This window comes from Manis javanica, chromosome 1 (genome assembly GCF_040802235.1).
Source record: "Manis javanica isolate MJ-LG chromosome 1, MJ_LKY, whole genome shotgun sequence".
Classification (NCBI taxonomy): domain Eukaryota; kingdom Metazoa; phylum Chordata; class Mammalia; order Pholidota; family Manidae; genus Manis; species Manis javanica.
The window spans coordinates 231,343,006-231,360,646 of record NC_133156.1 but is presented as its reverse complement, the minus strand read 5'-3'; the positions used below and the strand labels follow the sequence as shown (position 1 = coordinate 231,360,646).

Sequence of the window (17,641 nt, the reverse complement as noted above, 5' to 3'; positions counted from 1 at the left end):
GTACTGCAATCTCAGGAAAACAAATGAATACAGAAGAGAAAGGGGAGGTGGTGCAAGATGGAGAGAAAGTGGGGATTGAGAAGAGGGAGGAGGGTGATGAGAGGGAACAAGAAATGAGGGTGGAAAAGAAGTAGTTGGACAAAGACGAGTCAAGGAAGAAGAGAGCACATCGGGCAGCCGGGCCCCCACCCTTACCAGCCCCTTTCAGCCAGTCTGTCCAAGAGCATCAGCTGCAGCCAGCACCCCGACACCCATCCTTCTGGGCTGCAAGGTGACTCTCTGATCAGTGGGCTCAGGGGAGAGCTGGTCCTAACTTTGGGGTGTGTACTTTCTTCCCAGGGTAACCCAAGAATCATCTAAGAATGGCTGGGCAAATTCCCCCAAGCATAAACCCTGATGCCAAGATGTTTTCTTCACACAACACTCAGCTTTTTGTTAAGCCCTTGAAATATCTAAGTAGTTGGAAATTTTAAAACGGTGAAAGACTAGAAACATGATCATTAGGATGACTGCCTAGGTTAGAAATATGCCCGGCAGAAGAGAAAAAAGAGGTGATACAGGGATGAGTGTGAACAAACAGCAATCTCGGTACAAAAACAGCCACAACAGTTCTGGATGCCTTCGATAAATGAGCCATAAGTATGATTTTTTTTTTAATCAAAAAGCTTTCTGTTATGACTAACTTCTCAGGTTTGGAGGACATTTCGTATTTGGTTCTGAGGCACACCTTAGTCAAAGTACACAGGGAATGCTTAAAATTAAAAATAAAACCTACACTGTTCATCAGTAATCTTAGTTTTTCAATGTCTTTCATCTGCTGGAGTTCTTTCAAGGTTAGTGTCAAGTCACAGCCTGCTTCATAAACCAACGCTTCCAGAGTAACCAAATTATCACACAGAACCAGCAAACCAGGAATATTCCGCTCCATTCCAAGTCGAATCAGTGAGAGCGCACAGTCAATCTAAAATGGAAAAGTGACAGTAAGTCTCTGAGTATTGTATCTTACATATGTTCTAAGTAAAATCTTCCAGTATGGAATCTAATTCTTACAATCACTTTATATAAAATCACACCATCAGTAACACGTTTTATTGACTACAAAAACATTGGAGCTCTTTACCAGATCAAACTGTTTCAAAAGAATCAAAACATCAGTAAGAAATACTGAAGATAAATAAAAGAAAGACAACCATCTGAAATTCACAGAACATTACAGTTTAAGAGCAGTTTTACATATATTTGTCTATTTAATTCTCACAACATTAACAAGCAGGAAAAAAGCATGCCTGTAGCTAATTAGAAATACTGACAAATTAATCCTATTTTCACTACATCATTCTGCCCCAAAAAGAAAGTTTTGCTTTTATATATTCCTGTTCAGCACCTATTCTTCCACAGTGCCCCTTTTTAAAAGGCATTCAAAAAATAATTGCTAAATGATTAACTCTGGTAGACATTTTCTCTGACTCTATTCAAGTATTGAGACTTCACTTAGACCAAAATGAAGAATGACTTTCCTATGAATGTTCAGTACACAGCAATCTAACTCCTATCTCTTGATCAGGTTTATGAAGTCACATTTTCTGACTGATGGCAAAAATCATCTAACGTGGCCTTACCCCACGGTGTCTCATACTACACTTTACTTAGAGCACTGCAACTAGACTAACAATTATTTATTGATGACCTACTATAAATTGAGCATATTCAAGTTGTTGAGAATATAAAACTGAGTAAGATGAGGTAGGTCTCTTCCTTCAAAGATCTGTCCATCTCGCAGGAAACACAAGCTGGTAAATAAAAGACTGAAATAGAGTAAGGATGATTGGGACGATGGGAATCTCAAAGAACAGGGTGCTCACCCAACCTGAGTGTCACAAAGGTTCCCAAAAGGGGGAACACATGAAATGTGCTTTAAAGAATCAGTGGACATTAGCAGGTGAAGAAGGAAGAAGGGCGGGGTAGCACAGAAGGCAGAGATGAATAATGGTTTGTGAAAGTATGATCAGTTCCTCAAGACCAAAAAGAAGTTACCAAACGAGGCAACGAGAAACACGGCTGGAGTAGTGGGGAGTGGCCGAATAATAAAGAACGTTGTTTGCTATGCTAAGGAAATTGCAGTTTATAATGAAATACAAATACCACCAAAGGATTTTCAAATGAGGCATGTCATAAATAGATTTATACACTTTGGAAAGAATACTCTGTTCTTATGGAATGAGGAATGAAATAAGAGCGATGTATTATGAATGGACCAGACTGAAAATAGGCAGACAAGCCAGGAGAACTGCAGACCCTCTACAAGTGACTAAGAGTGACATCCTGCATAAAGCAATATTTAAGGGACAAACCAAAGAACTGGAGCCACACAGAGGGGCCTAACATGAATGGCTAAGATAAGGAAATAGAAAAACAGGAATAGTGGTACACAAGCCTAAGAAGACGAGATTGCAGGGAGAGGACGCAGCAGTGTCAAGGGACGACGCTGCGCACTAACCAGCGAAGGGGACGTTAACGGGCACACTGGGGGCCTCACCAGTGCCGCCCAGTACAGTGGTCTGGGATGGTGGGGGGCAGCCAGACTCCACAGACTGAGGAGTAAACACACATTGAGGAAGTGATTACAAACAGCAGAGTGACTGTTTTCCAGCTGAGCTGTGATGGGAGGTGGCCACAACAGAAGCCAGGGAGATTCTGATGCTCACCATTTTTTTTTTAAATAAAATAGGAGTGATTTGAACTTTATGTCAAAAAAAGGGCAGTGGGAGAGTGAATAGACACAGCAGAGGTTGAAGATACAGGAGAGAGAGAATAGATGACTTCACCGAACACTCCTGAGCAATGGGAGTGTGGACTCCAGGGCACAGGTACAGAAAGAAAGTAGCTAGAAGGCAGCACAGACCTCTTCCTCAGGGAAAAGCTGGAAAGAGTAAAGGCAAATGGAAGTGATTTCTCAAATGCTCATGAAACACAAGGTAAAAACACTTTCTGTGAATGATGAGGAGGTAGTGGGGAGTAAAGAGAGGGAAAGGGAGCAGCCATGTAATTAAAAACACATAAATATTTTTAAAACCAATATTAAAGGATGACACTTCATGGTAAAAACCTGAAAGCCCTTCTAAGGCCCAGGGATTGACAGGTAAAGATGAAGGAAAAAGAAGAAATGCATCTTGAATTGGGAATAAATGTAAGGGGGGAAACTATAGGTAGGTAAGTCATGAAGCCAAACAGGAGTGATCTGGTAATACTCCAACAGATAAATGTTTTCTACCTAATGCATAGTCATAGGAAATACTGTTCATGTCTGAAAAGATACATCTGTCTGTGCAACAATTCAGGTGAATTTTCAGAAAGCATACAGAAAATGATGCATAAAACACAACTTGGTAAGATCAGGAACAAGACAAGGATGCCCACTCTCACCACTTTTACATAACATACTACTGAAGGTCCTAGCCATGGTAGTCAGACATCAAAAACAAATAAAAGGCATCAATATTGGTAAGGAAAAAGTTCAACTGTCCCTGTTTGCAAAGGACATGATATTGTACATAAAAACCTAAAGAATCCACCCCAAGAATAGTAGAATAACTGAATTCAGCAAAGTTGCAGGATACAAAATTAATACACAGAAATCTGTTGCATTCCTATACACTAATGATGAACTAGCAGAAAGAGAAATCAGAAAAACAATTCCATTCACAATTGCATCAAAAAGAATAATATACCTAGGAATAAACCTAACCAAAGAGATAAAAGACCTATACCCTGAAAACTATAAGACACTCAGGAGAGAAATTTAAGGTGATATCAATAAATGGAAATACATCTCATGCTCATGGATAGGAAAATTTAATATTGTCAAAATGGCCATCTTACTTAAAGCATTCCACAGATTCAATGCAATCTCTATCAAAATACCAACAGCATTCTTCAATGAACTAAAGCAAACAGTCCTAATATTTATAGAGAACCACAAAAGACCCTGAATAGCCAAAGCAATCCTGATAAGGAAGAACAAAGCTGGGGGGATTACTCTCCCTAACTTCAAGCTCTACTACAAAGCCACAGTAATCAAAATAATTTGGTACAGGCACAAGAATAGATCCATGCATCAATGGCAGAGAATAGAGAGCCCAGATATAAACCCACATATATACGGCCAATTAATATACGATAAAGGAGCAATGGATATACAGTGGGGGAATGACAGCCTCTTTAACAACTGGTGCTGGAAAAACTGGACAGCTACATGCAAGAGAATGAAACTGGATTATTGTCTAACTCCATACACAAAAGTAAACCCAAAATGGATCAAAGATCTGAATGTAAGTCATGAAACCATAAAACTTATAGAAGAAAACACAGGCAAAACTCTCTTGAATACAAACAAGAGCAACTTTTTCCTGAACACATCTCAGGCAAGGGAAATAAAAGCAAAAATGAACAAATGGCACTACATCAAACTAAAAAGCTTCTGTACAGCAAAGGACACCATCAGCAGAACATAAAGGCATCCTATGGTATGGGAGAATATATTCATAAATGACCTATCAGATAAGGGGTTAACATCCAAAATATATAAAGAGCTCACATACCTCAACACCCAAAAAGCAAATAACCCGATTAAAAAATGGGCAGAGAATATGAACAGACACTTCTCCAAAGAAGAAATCCAGATGGCTAACAGGCACATGAAAAGATGCTCCACATCGCTAATTATCAGGGAAATGCAAATTAAAACCACAATGAGATATCACGTCACACCAGTTAGGATGACTAATATCGAAAAGACAAGGAACAACAAATACTGGTGAGGATGCAGAAAAAGGGGAACCCTCCTACACTGTTGGTGGGAATGTAAATTAGTTCAACCACTGTGGAAAGCAATATGGAGGTTCCTCATAAAACTAAAAGTAGAAATACCATTTGACCCAGGAATTCCACTCCTAAGAATTTACCCAAAGGAAACAAGATCCCTGACTGAAAAAGACATATGCACCTCTATGTTTTTGCAGCACTACTTAACAATAGCCAAGATATGGAAGCAACCTAAGTGTCTATCAGTAGATAAATGGATAAAGAAAATGTGGTATATATACACAATGCAGTAATAGTCGGCCATAAGAAGAAAACAAATCCTTCCATTTGCAACAACATGGATGGAGCTAGAGGGTATTATGCTCAGTGAAATAAACCAGGCAGAGAAAGACAAGTACCAAATGATTTCACTCATTTGTGGAGTATAATAACTGAAAGAATAAAAAACAGCAGCAGACTCACAGACTCCAAGAAGGGACTAGCAGTTATCAAAGGGAAGGGGCTGAGGAGGGTGGGTGGAAAGGGAGGGAGAAAGGGATTAAGGGGCATTATAATTAGCACACGCAATATAGGTAGGTGACGGGAAAGGCAGTATATCCCAGAGAAGACAAGTAATGACTCTAGCATCTTACTACATTGAGGAACAGTGATTGCAATGGGGTGGCAGGGGACTTGATAATATAGATGAATGTTGAAACCACAATGTTGCTCATATAAAACCTTCGTAAGATTCTATATTAATGATAGCTTAATTGAGAAAAAAAATTTTGGTGCTATAGTTTGAACACATAGCACATTAGCAATTTGTAATATCCTCACCAATTTTATGATCCAGCTTCATCTATTATCAACCTAAACTTTGTTGCTTTTCCAAATACTTACTGAAGTAAAAATTTTTTCAAATCAAAGTTTTGACACATTAAATCAAAATAGGCTCTAACACAACTTAAGAATTATACCATGTATCCCAAGTCTTTAATAGGTATATGTCACCACTCTACCCATTTTTCTAAACCAACAAACAAGTTCTATTAATGGCATCTGCAGGTACTAAGGAAAAAGAAGTTTCACATCAATTAAATCTCTAAAAATGAAAAGGATAACACTATGCTAGATATCACTTTGATTGTAGCATAAGCCACATGAAGTGTCAATACATCAAATGAAGCTAAAGAACAACATGTCTATTGGAAATGTTTTTAAATAGAGATGAAGAATACAAGGCAGCTAAAGAAAGCACCTCAAGCTTGCTTTTCTTTATAATTATACCTAATTACTAAAAAAAAGACTTCAACATGTCTGTCTAGGAATAATTGCTAGACTATTAAAAAAACTTAAATTTCAGAAAGCACTATAGTTTTTTTAGCACTTTTTTAGAGTTTAGGTTAACAGCAAAAATGTGCAGAAAGTACAGCAATTTCCCAAAAAACCCATTCCCACATACATACAACTTCTCACATCACCAACATCCTCCACCAGAGTGATATGCTTGTTGCAATCAACACACCTATACTGACACATCATAATCACCCAGTGTCTACAGTGCACAGCGGGGTCCGTTCACTCTGGGTGTTGTACATCTATGGTTTTGGACAAATGTGTCCATCATTATGGGACCACACGGAGTAGTTTCACTGCCTCAAAACTCCTCTGTGCTCCGCCTATTCATCCCTTCCTCCACCCATCAAACTGGCAACGAGTGACGTTCTCACTGTCTCCTTAGTTTGCCTCCCCCAGAATGTCACATAGCTGGAATCATACAGGCAGGACACAGCCTTTCAGACGGGCTGCTTTCTCTCAGTAATTTGCATTTAAGGTACCTCCATGTCTTTTCGTGGCTCAGTAGGTCCTGTCTTTTTAGCACTGAATAAATAGTCCATTGTGTGGTTTTACCAATGTTTATCTATCCATTGGCCTACTAAGAGACATCTTGGTTCACTGATGGTAACAAATGTAACATTCAAATGCAAGGTGTTACAACAGGGATAACTGGAGGGTAGTGAAGAGGTGAGAGAGACTACATAGAAACTCTACTTTCTACTTAATTTTTCTATAAACCTAAAACTCATCTAAAAATACAGTAAAATAAATAAATTAATAAACAAGTATAAAAAAACGGTAATGTATTTCACATTCCAGTGTGGCTCTTTTTCTTTTTGTTACTGTTGGGTTTTTTTTGTTGTTTAAAGCTGAATAATGATTGAAACTTGGATTTCAAAATATTTAAACACTATAAATTGGGGAGTTCTTACTGATTTTGGATATGCATGAGGCTGGATGCCTAGCACTTTGTACAGAGACATGAGAAATTTCTGAATTCTCATTACTAGCTCAAATGACAGAACTACCTAGAAATCAGGGCTTTTTTAAGTACATATAAATACATACATACACACACTTTGCTCCTTATTCTTGAAAAGCTGTATCTAGTTCAACTAGGAAACCACAAAGTGCTTAGACAAAACTAGTCCAAATAGAATCCTTTATCTGGTTAGCAAGAGACACTATTTAATCACATGCATTTGTAAAACTCTTGTTACTCATATGCCACCACTGGAATCTTAAAACATGTCTAGATACATTTTATACAACCTAAACTTACCTGTACAACAACCTGCCACACTGGCTCAACCAGGAGTTTTCCATCAGTTATTACCAATTGAGTTTCTCCTGTATTAAAAATAATGTCTTTGCTTAGGGTGACCAATTTGAACTGGTCATTTCCAGATGCAAGATACTAATCTAAGGCCACAGTTGTCAGTGAGAGCAGAACTGTCCGCCAGGGGGCGTTCTAGAAATCTGAGAAGGCATTTCTGCCCATGGCAAGAATCAGTGGCAGCTACTGACACTAAGTGGGGGAAGGAATGCTGGATGCCTCACTGTGTACAGGGCAGTTCCACACAACCAGCTTGTCCTGATTCCTGCCAATCTTTCAAACATCCTGAAAAACCCAGTAACAATTGTCAGTCTAGATCTCAAGTTCGTTTAACATTACACACAATTCTTTTTTGTATGGCTTAATTTACACAGAATTCTCCTGGAATGCAGCTACTACATAATCAAGAGAAGATTTTACTTTGTTATGTTAAGAATTTTTACCATGAGTTGTTCACATCCCAGACAGCAGTTTGTGCTATTTAACCCAACAATAAACATACCTTAATCTGCAATTTCAGCTATTTTATTCAAAGTGATTTCTCACTGACTCTACTTCCTAATGTTGCAGTTACGACCAAACATTTACATATTTAACTTATCTTATATATTGCAGTTAAGTTCTTACAGTACGTTTTTGGAAATTATTTCTGTAAATAAGATATATCTGTGATTTTCATATCAGGATAAGGAAGCTTTACAGAATGTTTGCTACAAGAAAGATACTGGGGATCTAAGAATTGAGAACCACTTTTTTTAGATTAATACATCTTGTTCTCAAGTATTATGATTTGTGTAATTGTTCATTTTTATTTGCACTCTGTAATATCATACCTGGCATTTGTCTGTTCTGTCACTGTGCGTCCCTAAGCAAGTTGTCACTTCCCTCTTTGTGGACCTTAGCTTATCTATTAGTAACACAGAATTAAACTAGATAATCTCCAGAGATTCTTTTTACTCTATATCTTAGGATTCTAAACATTTTCAAATTCCTTTGCTCCTTTATCGATATTTAAAAGCCCAGAAAGTCAATCATAAATATTTTTGGCCATCGCTCAGTAAGTTTGGTCTACAACATTCCTGTCAGTTCCATCAAATAATTCATCTTCAATTCTATGAACACCAAAAATAGGAAGCAGGTTAAGTAGAAATTCAAGAAAGCTATCAAATGGAGGTATGGCCAAATACAGTATGTGGAAATTTAAACAAAGGGGTACATATTCCTTCCAGCAGTACTGCTGCTCATCAGACCCCTCATAATCACTGCTGTCAAATAAAAACTTGAGGGTGGTATAGGTAGGTGGTCCATAACCAAGACTGTAAGTAGAAAGCAAGCCATCCACTGGCCAGACCCTGAATGAGATATCCAAGTACACTCTGCCATTTTTGGCTCTGAATTGCCAACTTCTGTTCTCTCAGATGAAGACAACTATTGTTTACACAGCAAAACACTCAATTAGCACAATTTGTAATGTTCTCCCTTGTATATTTTCCTTGCTCTCATTGACTCTGGTGACCTCGTGATAAAACCAAGGTACATAAAAGGTAAAAAAAAGATAAATAGCAGGTCCACAGTCACAAGGTTTGTTAGTGGAAGAGTCAAGATTAGTGTTCAGATATCCTAAGCTTCTGCACAATCCTCACCTCTCTCTTCCACCCCCATTTCTGATGCAGTTGTTATGCATATTATGTACATATGTGTGTGTGTTTCCTGTATGTACGTGCACACTTACAAGATAAATGGGACATTTTTTTTGGATGCTTAATTTATTTTCCTATTAGTTCTCCCAATTTCCCACTTAGAACGGACAAAAAATCAAAAGAACTATGCCACAAATCAATCAAAGGCACACAGGAACTAGGGGAAATTAGGCTAGGACTTAAGGAAAACATTTGAAACAAAACCTCAAACAGGGTTCCTGAAAGCAAAGTAACGGTCAACTCAATTACTGCAATAATACAGAAGACTAATCAAGCATTTGTAGGTTGACACAATCTTTTACATTAATATGGTATTAAGCCTATTAAAAATATATGGAAAATCTGAGATAGTATGTACTCTATTTTGCAGCTTACATTTTAATGAAAAATTTAGAACAACTTATCTTGTATGTATTTGTTCTTTAAGAATCCCCAGCCCCCCAAAAAAGCCAGAAAAAGCTTCTAAGGCAAAGGATAAATCAACAAAGGTAGTAAGAAATATTCATTTGATCCTTTGCAAACTGTACACATGCTCTCTGGCACCACTGTCAGCAGCCACTACATGCACTGAATCCTAAGGCCCCAAAACAGCACCGTGGCAGCCCTGGGCAGCGGCTGTCATTTTCCACTCACCTGTCGAGCATGATGCTCTATTTCCTCTGCTCTGGTCTGATACCAGTCCATCACCTTCTCCACTGCCAGCTGAGGTGTCCTGTACCTCAGTAACTCAGGCTGTGCAGCATATAAGAATTCACTTTCTTCTTGGAGACTTGGCTCCACCACTAGTCTGCAAAGCAAAAAAGGAACAATAAGTAATGATTAGAATGAAAGAAACAGGGACAGAGACCGGGAAAGAGTGGTTACAGAGAGAGGGATATGTGTGTGGGGGTGGGTGTATTTGTGTGTATGTTTCCTATATGTATGTGCACTTATAAGACAAATGGGACATTTTGGGGATGCTTATTTTCCTGTTAGTTATCCCAGTTAAAAAAATCAAACTCAACAAATCAAAATAACTATGCCACAAATAAATCAAATAAGGATTAGCAAAATCAAAATCATCCTGGGAAGCTGTTACAAAATGCACATGGCTGACTGCTTACCACAGACCTCCTAAATCATAATTACCTTTGATGGTCAGCCATGCCTAGTTTAGGAAAATCACTCTCAAGTGATTCCAAATCAAATATAAATTAAGAAACCTTGTTTTCCATATCATATTGATAAAAATGAAGGAAATGTAATCAAAATGAAGGAAAGCCTTATTTATAAAGGAAAGCCTTATTTATAAAAGAAAGCCTTATTTATGTTGATAATGTACGTTTAATAACTGTCAGCAGCATAGAAGTGCACTGACATTAGCAAAATATGAAACTATACCCCTCACCAGCAGAAGTGAAAAAGACACATTTAGAGTAATGCACACAGGACTAACATAGTAGGGATCACCAACTAGGAGTTCTTCTAGGGTGATCCTGGCCAACTGCATTCGACAGTTAAGGACCAAAAAAGGAAAAAAAAATAAGATACTTCAGAGAGACATGGGGAAATGCTGTGTTCCACTAGGGACATTCATCAAAGTAAGCTGGCAGTAAATGACAGGTGCTGTAACTGTTATGAATATTCAAAATACAAGGACACAAAGAACACTTTCATTTCTATTTATGGGTATTATTTTTACTGGAATTAGTATAATATATGTGTAATATATCATATATATTATTATAACATATGTAATATATGACCAGACCCAAGCACATAAATACTGGACTTTTAAGTCAGATGTCTTAGGTAACCTACCGTGCTTGTCATTGGTAACCCTTTACTTAATTAGTCTCACAATTGACATGATGTTCTGTCCAGTGATTTTCCACATCATTGCCACAAAAAGTCACATGACTTCCTTTAAAGCTCTCATTCCAGCAGGGAAAAATACCCATGAGAACTGAGTTCCTCTCATATTTTTTTCAGTCCTTACCTTATTTCCTCCTCAGAACTTAATCGCTGTGCTTCCAGAACCGTGCCCCTCCCACTGCAGCCCAGCACACTGCCTGACCTTGCACATCTTTCCCACTGTCCCTTTTCAGTCCTCTTTACTGCAATCTCCTGCCCCAGCCAGCCATTCATGACTAGCCCTTCCAAAGGCTTAGTCCAGCTCTCTCTTCTCACTCTACATTCTCTCTAGGTCTTGCCTTCGACTCTACTATATAAATTACCAAAATGTGATACCTACCATATTAGCCTCCTAACCCAGACTTCACTTAGAAGCTCCAAAACTTTCCTGCTATTTGCTCTCAGCTATTTCACAGGCACTTCAAATGCAACATCAAAACTAAATTCATGGTATCTTCAAGTAACAGTTTTAAAACAGAAACCTAATTACATCATCCCATGCCTACTAGCCTCATTTTGGTGCCAAGCTCACTTGTGTCCTATATACTTCAACAATACTTGTCCTACTTTCAGACCTTGAAGGGGGCCTTGCCTCGAGCCTTCCAACATGTCCTTCCTGCTTAGAACACCTGCTCCTCGCATTTCCAAATTCCCCTCCACTGAGCTGGATCCTGTTCACCCTTCCAATCTCAGATTCTACATCACCTCCCCAGGAAAATCTTCCTTGCCCTCTACCAAGGTAAGGTCTCCCTATTATTGGCCCCCAGGCCCCCTGCACTTCTCCTTCCTAGCACTCAGCACATTAGTAATTTACAGCAGCACCATCTCTCCTGCTGGATTACATACTTCATAAGTACAGCATCTGCTTTTCTTCAATATTCTTGACTCTAACAGGGGACAGACACTAATTAAATAAGCAACAGGATATGCCTGTACTACTGAAAATTTCTATCATCTTCAAAAGCATCTTGTCCTCCATCAAACTTTTTCCTGGCTTTTCATTTTGATAGTTTTAGGAGTTCCATCACAGCAAACTTTGCTTACAGTTCAGTTTGCTGTGGTTTGTGGGAGCAGAAATGCCAATCATTCCTTTTAACTACTTGGTAGGACCATAAAAAGGCCCAGGCTTAGGAGAAAGGAAAAGTATCAGATGAGTGGGTCAGGTGCTCTGCCAGGGCTACTCTGTCAAAAACACCATCTTAAACAGAGAGAACCTGTTGTCAACAAGATCAGCAAATCTTTCCTACCACCATATCCATGGCATCAACCTCCCACCTTCTTCAATATATCTACTTCTTCATCCTCTCATTACAATTGGTGCGTGAGGACTGCTAGTTAAACATGGCTGATAAATACCAAGCCATTAAGCTCTACTTTCTTCTGAAAATCCAAAATGACAGTAAAAGATCTTTAAAAGGGAGTGAGGGGGTGGGGGAGCCATGTATAACATAAACCCTCAAGGAGGAGTGGGGTACACAGAATAAAAAGAAACTAAGCCATTATCTTCCATTCTAGGAAGCCAACAGGTAATGGCCAGAACTGAAAAGTCAACAAGTAGCTGTATCATTGCTACTCCAAAGACATGGAGTAAACATCAAAACAATCATCTAAAAGAATTAAAAGTAGTTGTTGCTGGAAAGCAGGATATGGGGGAAGAGGAACAAAGGGCTGTGAGTTTTGATTTTTTTTTAACAAGCTTTGAAGAAAATCTTAACTCTATTTGCAAATAAATACAACTTTGATAAAAAATTAAAATTAAAATTAATTTTTAAAAAGAGAATAATAGCAAAAACACAGGACATTCGATTGCTATTACACTAAAACCTACTGGAGTGAAAAAGGTAACTAAATGTTACGTATTTTATTAACTCAGATATCAACTCAGGTATCAAAAATGCCAGATACAAAGGAAACCACCAACATAAAAGGCACTTCCAAATTTCACTGGCAGTGATCACATTACTGGTCAGGGCTTTTATTTATCATTTATCAGATAGACTGTTACATACACACATTTTCAATAATCCAAAAGCATGAAAAGACTCATATCAGATAAAAAGCCAGCAATCCCATACACAGTGCCCGCTGCCACCATCCTCTACACCGTGCTCAAGTCTTTCAGCCGTCTTCCTGACCTCTCCTCCACGTATCTGAACAATGTGTGTTTGTGACAGTTTCCTGATTTATCTCCTTAAGATTTAGCTGGCGTAGCCACAACCATCTACTTCCCCTATGCCTTTTCCTCCCATTACGGATATATATCACAATTTGGATTAATGACTAATCATATCATATGATTATGTGACGGTGCCTTCTGCTGAGCCAGGCGGCCCACCACTAGGATAACTTTTCCTCTTCTTGAACACTCTGTTTCCTAGAGTTAACAACTTCCTATTGTCCTCCCATCCCTCCCATTACTTAGATGTATCCATTGCAATCTTTTCCATATTCTCTAAAGATTTATTAATAGCAAAACATAAAAGTATTTTCCAAATGGCCAAATACATCAAATAATATATCAGTTCTATTTTTAAATTTTACCAAGAAACCCAGCTTAGTCTGTGTTGGCTATGTGCCCACCCAGGGCCTTCCGTCCACTACTGCGTCTGCTAGAACCCTTTTCTGAATCCAATGACTTTTTTCTTTCCCTTCAATTTACTCCCTCATTTTAATAAAACACACCCTATAATGGCTTCCTGAAATGAGAATGTACATGGTTGTTAATTTTATAAGATACCTGATTGATGATTTTAATTAGATATAAAAGTCTAGATGGAAAGTATTATAGCCTTCAATAGTTTGAAAGGATTGCTCCATTGTCTTCCAGCTTCTAGTCTTCTCCTGGAGATGTCTGAGACCAATATTCTTTTTATGTGACATGTTTTTCTCTCTGGAAGACTTCATCCGTGATACTCTAGAAAGCCTTGGTGACATGCTTTAGTACAGTGGACATTTCAATCTGAAAATTCATTAAGCTTCAGTTCTAAGTAATAGGCTCAAATTATTTCTTATAATTTAACACTCTATTATCTATGTCATCTCTTTTTAGAATGCCTGTAATCTGAATAGTAAACTTGTTTTTAATCTTTGCTCTCTTTTTATTCTAATCTCTAGAAAAGTCTTTGCTTTTATCTTCTATCTTCTACCTAAATTTTTATGTACTACTTATTATTTTTTGATTTTCCAAAGTTCTCCTAGTTCTCCATTCCTGTTTTATAAAATCCTATTGCTATTTCACAAATGCAGTATCTTCTCTTATCTCCTGGACAAATTAATTACAGTTTTGAAGTTTTCTTTGGCATGATCTCTGCCATGTTCTCTCTCAGTTTGTTTGCCTTTCCTGTCCAACTGGTCTGCCTGCTGGAGTCAATCCTCAGATGTCCAGGGAGCTGTACAAGTGGGGAAAGACCTTTTCATTTGTTGGCTTCACTGTGACCCGGTAGTGCGTTAATCTTTTAGGAACATCTCTCAGTACCTAGAGGCCTCTTTTCAGAGGCTATTCCATTTCTTTAGAAAAGAAATCTCTAAACTTCTACTTGGAAAACATGCCTGCATTCTGGAAGCAGGGAGGGGAAAGGGAAGCAAAAGTTCAACACTCAGGACAAAAATTTTCACTAAATGCCCAGATTTTCAACCCCACCATTCCACCATTACCCTGTGCTGTGCCCAATGTCCAGGAATCTAGAGGCTTTCTGGATCAGTCTACAGGCTCAATTCGTAAGTCAAAAAAAATAAACCTCTGATCTCATATGGGAAAATATGGGAAGACAAACAGTGCAGGCTTATACACCTGCCTTTGAGAAGTGAGGGATAAAGAGATTCAAACGCTCCTCACATGGACATTCAGCCCCACCCTCATCTCCCGCCCTCTTCTGCAGTAGTGGATGCCTCCACATTCTCAGGCTTTCCCAGGTTACGTCTTATTAAAACGAAAATTAGAACTGAATCAAGAACAAAACTGCACGCATACCATAACAACAACTATGAAAAATACATCTGTACACATCAAAGACTGAAAGGGGGTACCTCAAAATGCTGTATAAGGATCATAATTTAGAATATTTCCTTTTTAGCATTTAATATTGTTACATTAAAAAATGTTTAACATAACTGAGCAAACTCAAACTCTCTAAATCAGGGACAACCATCAAGTAAGTTACCTTGCCCCACCCACCACTTCCGCAGAGCCAGCTATTTATCCATCCCACACAGAAATGAAGACCCCTCCCCCTGGTCATTCTTACCTGCACTCCAACTCCTCGCACCAATCTTTATCTCGGTGTTTATGTTCATGCCAAGGAATGATCATCAAGGAGTCACCATTATAACTTAAAAAAAAAAAAGACATAAGCATTTAAAATAGATATTATTTCAATGACTGGCTACACAAGGAACATGATGCAAAAAATATCTCTAGAACTTTAAATGTCCAAGATTCCTGTTTATGGTATGTTAAGTGGTACATGACACATACTGCATACAATATTTAAATAGAAAATACCAAATTGCCAATTTTTCTATTATAAAATGTTTCAAAGAGAAAGGAAGAATTCAAAACAAAAAATTTGGCAAAGAACTAAAGTATGACATGGTGTGTATTCATTCACACATTCTAAAACATTTATCATGAGCCTACATTTTATGTTAATACCAACATAAATGTTCCCTTGTCCTCGAAAAGCTTATAATCTAACTTCCTGTGATCAACAGAAATGTTGTATAATGTGTTATTCAATACAGTAACCACTAGCTACATGCACATTATTAAGCACTTAAAATGTGGCTACTGATACTAAGAAACACAACTTTAACTGTATTTAATTTTAATAAATTTTTAGGTACCTACATGTGGATAGTGGTTACCATACTAAACAGGAAAGGCCTAAAGAGTAGGTAATAGTAAGGTGAAGAAATGATTTTGTAGGTTAAAAATATCACTGAATGATCAAAAGGTATAAATTTCTAGTTGTAAGTCAAATAGTGCTAAGGATGTGATGTACACACGATGGCTATAGTTAACACCACTGTACAATACATAGGAAAGTCGTTAAAAGAATAAATTCTAAGAGTTCTAATCACAAGGACAAATTTCTTTTTCATTTATTTTATCTTGTATCTATATGATATGATGGAGTGAACTGAACTTATCATGAAAGTCATTCCACAATATATGTAAATCAAACCTTAAACTTATACAGTGATGTATGTCAATTTCTCAACAAAACTGGGAAAAAGATATCATTAAAAGATTACAGCATGAGAATCTAAAAGACAACAGCAACAGGCAAAAAAGATAAGGCCTGACTGGATGGAATTAAGTATAAATTACAAGGAAAAGTGAGGTAAAGACAGCATAGTGTGTTAATATCGCAGAGCAATGTCCTATGAATCAGGAGGCAAGGGAAATAGTCACACATCTGCCTTTCAATTAATCAGCTCAGCAGTCTTTGGCATGTGACTTTCTACAGTGAAGCACTTCAGATATTATCTTCAAGGACCAATTAACTCTAATACCAATAAAACCACGAGACCAACTGAAACATTCTGAATTAAGAATAAAGACACAAAAATGTTTTAATAAATTTCAATTACTTTGCTTTTATAGTTCAATAAAACATTTTCTGTCATATTTCTGATTATCAATAGTAGCACTCATCTAAAATTTATCATAACCCCAGATAAAGGATTATACTTTCTTATATCATGTTTTGCACATTTCTTATCTTACTAGGTTATGAAACATGCCTTGTACAAGAAACACTACATAAATGTTTGAAAATAATGTCAGTGAAGAGATTAGTCCTTGTGTAAAAGATGATAGGAGACCACTAGACCGATGGTTTAAAAGTAGAAAAGGGATGTTAAAAGGTCTGGAAATGGGTAGTGCTGATACATCAATGAATGATTATTATTATTGGTGCAAACTATCCAAAATTCCTTATGAGACAATAAGTAATTATTGTAACATATTTTAAAAACACAGTATTCTATCCACTTTTTGGCTAGCAAGTCATATCCAACGAACTACATACCAGATGTACATTTTTCAAGCATTTGAGTTCACATTTTAAAAATTTCTGAATTACACAGGTGATTCAGAATAGATGACACAATCACACTATTTTATTTGTCACAAATAAAAAAGTGTTATTTTCTTCCATGTAAATAAATAACATTTTAGCCTAGAGCACTGTTAAAGTAAAAAAAGATAACAGATAGCTCAATAAAATGTTTTCTCTCATACTTGTGGTGATGATAATAATGATGACGCTAATGCTCACTCCTCCACCAGAAGATTAACAGCAGTGAACTCAGGAACAAGGAAGGAGAATAAACCTAGCAAGCTATTTACTGCCTTCTCTAATTAAAGCAGACATAGGTCCTTAAAGTACACAAAATACCCTCTAAAAAAGAATTTTAGACATTACAAGGGTTATTGCTAAATGATTATAATGGTGTGGGACCTTCAGCAAAATAATATCAATTCAGTATTTAAAGACTAGAAAGTTGCCAAACTTTGTTGAACTTCATTGAACAGAAATGAGGAAGAACACATACCTGTTTTTATCAA

The 17,641-nt window shown here is 37.4% G+C and overlaps 1 protein-coding gene across 2 annotated transcripts in view; it reads right to left on the bottom strand.

Moving 5' to 3' along the window:
• Nucleotides 1-17,641, bottom strand: part of NBAS (NBAS subunit of NRZ tethering complex) — a 331,046-nt gene that overhangs the window by 187,127 nt on the left and 126,278 nt on the right. For both annotated transcript variants that reach the window (XM_073216361.1, XM_037026472.2), the window contains exons 22-24: nucleotides 15,315-15,398; nucleotides 9,811-9,964; nucleotides 776-961 (exon numbers count right to left, since the gene is read on the bottom strand). In XM_073216361.1, the coding sequence (XP_073072462.1) occupies nucleotides 776-961; nucleotides 9,811-9,964; nucleotides 15,315-15,398 (424 nt within the window). The remainder of the gene's footprint in view (nucleotides 1-775; nucleotides 962-9,810; nucleotides 9,965-15,314; nucleotides 15,399-17,641) is intronic.